Genomic DNA, 4928 nt, shown 5'->3' with positions numbered 1-4928 from the left:
CCCTGGGCCCCCCTTGGCAGCCAGCCCAGCTGGGGAGGAGGAAGCCGATATTCCTGTCCGTCCTCCCGAGCCCGCTCTGCGCGGTGAAAAGCCGAGCGAGAAGGGGTTTGGCTGATTTAATACGAACTTCATTTCAGTTAAGTTGCATGACCTCTTTTTCCTTGGTAAGGTTTAATAAACGAGCACTGAAATACTCTTTGATGTTTCGAGTAATAACTTTCAAGGTAAAAATGAAAAGACTTCTGGCCATATGCCTGAGCAGCTATTTAAACTTACACGAACAACTGAGTAAACAGCGTCTAACAAACCCCCGCATATTTCGACGGTCTCTGTAACTTCCTCCCCCTTTGCCCACTAATGTCACTGTAATGCCGGAGGTTCTTTAAACTGAGTTGTTGGTTTTGAAGAACTGTAAAAATATGTCGAAAGGATTTTAAGCTGCACTATTCTTTTTAGTTAAAAAAACCCAAACCACCAAAAATCCAAAACACCGACGCAATAAATGCTGGGAATATAAATATCCTGCAACTACTTTACTAGCGGGTTGACGATTTGGGGTGTATGGATTAAATGCGTGGGAGGGGATGGTTTTGTTATCTCATGTGCACTTAAGGGAGGATTATTAACGTCTTTTATTGTATGCTATTTCCCTTGCATATTAAGGTAGCTATATTTTAAGATGCATTATACGTAACCTAAGGTATGAGTATTATTTAAATGGTGAAAACTGTAACATAACGCCAATAAAGATAATTCACAGCCGCCCTTGGATGTAATTTATTTTTCTCACGTCGGGGCCTTTTATGTAGGTTTTTTTCATGCCCTCCGAATAACATAAAAAGCGTTCCTTCCTTTCTAGTGGTGAAGTAACACTTCTGGAGACCGAACTTGTGCAGGTTTTGGTTGTGTGCGCACACGAGTCCCTCGGAGTTGTATCTCGGCTTCGGTTTTCCACAGAGCATGGGAGATGCTCGCCCTGTTGCAACAGTTAAGAAAACAGACGAGGGCGCCAAACGACAGCAATAAACCCGACCGTGGGCTTCCGCCCCGCCTCCCGCCCAGCCGGGCCCTCGGGCTGCTGCGGAGCCGGGCGCGGCGAAAGAAGCGGGGGCTCCGGCCCCCTCGGCAGGGCCGCCTGCCCCCCGGACCGCCGAGCAGGGGCGTGGGCGGTGCCCGCTGCTGCGGGGCGGCCGGGGTCAGCAGGGGCTGAGCTGGGGTGCAGCAGCGGGGACACCCTCCGTCCCCGAGAGGGAAGGGAAAAGACCCCCCATGCCGTTCCCGGCTGGGCCCCGGGGGGATGGGCTGCAGGCTCCGCCGCCGCCCTGCGGGCTCAAGCTCCTCTCCGCTCTCCCCCCACATCGGCCCGTTCCGCCGCCACGCCCGCGGGCAGGGAAAAGTTTATATTTACTTTTGTCTGGTTTTGGGACTGTAAAACGCAGGACACTACACTGCAGTTTAAATTCACATTTCAAAGAGCTGACATAAAACGCTCACTAATGGAAGGCTGGATTTTGCAAACAACGGCTAGAATGTTTCCTAAATATTTGGTGGAATGTTTAGTGGGATTTTAACACGTTATTTAAAAAAAATCTGACAAATATCCCATTTTCGAATCATGCGCAAGAGCATAAGAACTTAGGATATGTGTGTGACTAACAGTAGCAGTAACAGCTCTCCTTGCAAAAAATCAAACACGCGGGCAACGTTGGGGTGTTTTTCGGGGCTATGAAACTCAGATTCCCAGGGTCTAAATACTAGATGGTGTGGGTGAAAAAAAATCACGGCGAGAATAAAGGGTGGGCATCTATCGAAGCGCACTCCAGAGATGCTAACGACAAAGGATTTATCTTCGTTTAAATGGTCGCCATCAGCGTCATTATTGCTAGCAAAGTTATAACTGAAGGGAGACTTTCCGACTGTCACGTCTGTCGAGGGCGGCCGCCCGTGTCCCCTGCAGCGCGGCCACGCTGCGCCCCGCGGCACTCGGCAAAGAGCGGAGGGATGAGCTAACAGGTAACTTCGGAGAGAAGGTGCTAGGTGTGTTGTCTCTGCTAGCTCGAACCCTGTAGGCAATAACCCTTCATCACTTATTTCTGTTATTGCTTTTTTAATTTAAAAATGCGTAAACTTTATTGGCGATGGGGAGGGAAGAAGCAGAGGGCTGGAAAGAAACCTGCCGCGAGGATGAAATAGCACGGTCGTGGAGTGTCTTAAATCACGAATGCATTTGATGTCCTTGGGTTATTTCCCCTCAGACATACCATACAACAGCTAGTACCGTCCCAGAGGGGAAAAATGCCAGGCTGGCTTCGTCGATCAGCAGGATTATAGAAAGTAAAAAAGATCGTACCTAAGGACTCAACGAAGAAAAAAAAATATTAGACTTATAATATATTTTATTAGAATAAATATGTTGAATTCCAGGCAACTGCTGTAAGCGCACTGGAATCGGAGTGTGCCCGTAGCAGGGGTCTTAAAAAGTTTGGGCATAAGGCTCGCGCGTGTGAGGGGGTGCGTGGGGGTGTCAGTGCAAATTCCGAAATAAAAGTACTAATGTGGTCTGGAAATGGGAGGGAAAATTAAAGAGAGATCAGCGACAGGGGGTTCTCGGTCCTCTGGTCCACTTCCAGCATTTCCTCGAGTTGTGATCTAAAATCCGCCTCAGAAATAATAATAAAGAAAAGCATTATCTAATATTTAACATGTAGTTCTGTCCGAGGACAAATGAGAAAGAAGCTGCATCATTAGGACCTAAAAGGCAACAAAACAAAAATCAGAGCATAATGATGCACCTAAATGAAGGGGGAAATGTTGCACAGCTCATTTTATTAATCAGACTGTCAATTCCACCCCAGAGGCCAAACCCCAGAGCAATTCAAGCAAGATCTGATCAAGCTAAGGACAAGAGCTTTACTCCTCACTTCTTGTCTTTCTTTCTTTCTACCTGGATATATTTGTCTGCTCTGAAGCCGCCTTCATTATCCACTGACAGGAGCTTGTATTTATTTGCTTATAAACCTGTTACAATAAATGATTATTCGAACAGCGTCATTCGTACCTTAATGACGAGCACCACTTTTTGATGAATGACATTTCGGGCTAGAAAGGATGTATGGGTCATTTTGACCAGTCATTCCCTGGCTTTGGCATCCTACAATTTTTACGCCTCCCTCAAAAAGAGATAATAATATTTAGGGACACTTGTCGGGCTGAATGTGAATTAGCCCCTGCTGCAGCTCATCATTAGTACAGGACCAGCCCTGCAACTTTGACATTTTTTATAAAGCTGAGATGATGGAAAGAATAAGAAAAGAGATGATCCTGATGGAGAGAGGACTGCACAGCCCTACAGCTGGCAAAAGGCTCTCGAATTTGTCAGACTCAGCTGGAAATGCGGTGCTGGAGGCCCTTGAAAATTCTCCGCACAGTGGTCGCCTCAGCCCGAGACTGACTGCCGCCTCCCTGCACAGCTCTATAGGGGACATCTCCGCCAAAGGCAAATTTGAAATAGACACTTTATTTAATCTTCAGCACCCGAACAGTGAAAACACCGTCTCCTCCGAAATCCCGCCGTCGGAAAGCAGGAAGAAAATCAGCCTTTATTCCGAAGTTGCTCAAGAGGCAGATATGAACAGTGATGTGGAGGTGGGCTGCTCCGCACTCCGCTCCCCAGCCAGCCTGACTTCCTCCCAGCTGAAGGAAAACAGTAACAAAGGTAACTCTTCCTTTATCATCTCCATCTAAGTCCCGCACTTTGCCAATCGGCTTTGAAAACCAAAGCAAACCCACCGCCACCGCCGAAGTTGCTCGCCTCTGTACCGGCGCTCTCTCTTCTGCGAAGACAGAGCTCCAGGCTGTAAAATATTATTGCAATTACTGCTCTATCCCGATAGCCGAGACACACTGCCCGAGCAGCTCCTGTGCTGGTGCGTGAACGTGTGCGTGTGCATGCCCAAATCCACTGGTATGTAGATACATATCCAGAATATATGTGGGCACAAATATCCACCCACCTATATTTAAGGAAAGATTTCTCCTTATTTTTCGTCGTGCCCTTGGAGCTCTCGGCGTCTCTCGAGCTGTGTATGTGGGTATATGCATACATAGATGAAATCAGAGAGAAAGGAATGGGAGGAAACTGCCCGTATTTGTCTCTGTGTGTCCTTCTGTGTGTATATGCAACGTGCCGTCTGTGCCCACCTCGGGGTAATTGGGCATTGTTCACTTTTCCTCTGCCTGTAACAGGGGGTTTGAAACAGCCTCCTCTCCTTCCCCGTGCTTTGCGGTCCATGGTGATGGACGGTGGTTGTTATTATTGCTGTAATTGGGGAGGGGGAGCCAGGTGAGAGGTGGATTTCCTGGGGGCCACAGTGCATGCCTTTTTTGTCAAACGTTCGAGAGAAAGGAAGGGATCCTCGACGTAACGCCGGAGGAAAAAAAAAAAAAAATTACTTTTATGGCCGCTCTTATTTCGTACATCTCAAACGAAATAAGAACCGCAGTGGAAGGCGAAACGCTAGCGCCGAACCTGGGCTATTGGCAGGCTGGGGGAGCCGAGCCCCGGCCCCTGCCCTCGCCTGCTCTCCCCGGGGCTCGGCTGCCCGGCAGTCACCCAACCAGCCCCAACTACTGAGAATAACGTGGTTATGAAGTACTAAAAAACCCACAAACGCAAACCAACCAAACAAAAAAACAACCAAACAAAAAACCAAAACCAACCCCAAACACAGCAACCGAAACCAAAGCAAAACAACAAACCCAACCCCCCAAAATCCCACTTTATCGATTCTGTTAGCAGCAGCGATTTGTACGGCTGACAGCTGGCTCTAAGGACGGGCGCGCAGGGCCCGGCCGGGCGGGCTGCCCCGCCACCCGGCCTCAGCTCCGTTGTTCTCGCCCCGCAGGCTACGCCGAGGGCAGCCCGGCGC

General features: G+C 48.8%; 1 protein-coding gene across 1 annotated transcript; it reads left to right on the top strand.

Moving 5' to 3' along the window:
* Positions 1 to 3086: 3086 nt before the first annotated feature.
* On the top strand, positions 3087 to 3744 carry EVX2 (even-skipped homeobox 2). The gene is made up of 2 exons (XM_009996314.1): positions 3087 to 3183; positions 3287 to 3744. The coding sequence occupies exons 1-2, from the start codon at positions 3087 to 3089 to the stop codon at positions 3742 to 3744; spliced, it is 555 nt and encodes a 184-aa protein (XP_009994616.1).
* The last annotated feature ends 1184 nt before the right edge of the window (positions 3745 to 4928 follow it).

The sequence above is a fragment of the Chaetura pelagica genome, unplaced genomic scaffold (genome assembly GCF_000747805.2).
Source record: "Chaetura pelagica isolate M959 unplaced genomic scaffold, ChaPel_1.0 scaffold3, whole genome shotgun sequence".
Classification (NCBI taxonomy): domain Eukaryota; kingdom Metazoa; phylum Chordata; class Aves; order Apodiformes; family Apodidae; genus Chaetura; species Chaetura pelagica.
The sequence above is the reverse complement of the archived record's forward strand: the minus strand, read 5'-3'. Positions and strand labels throughout refer to the sequence as shown.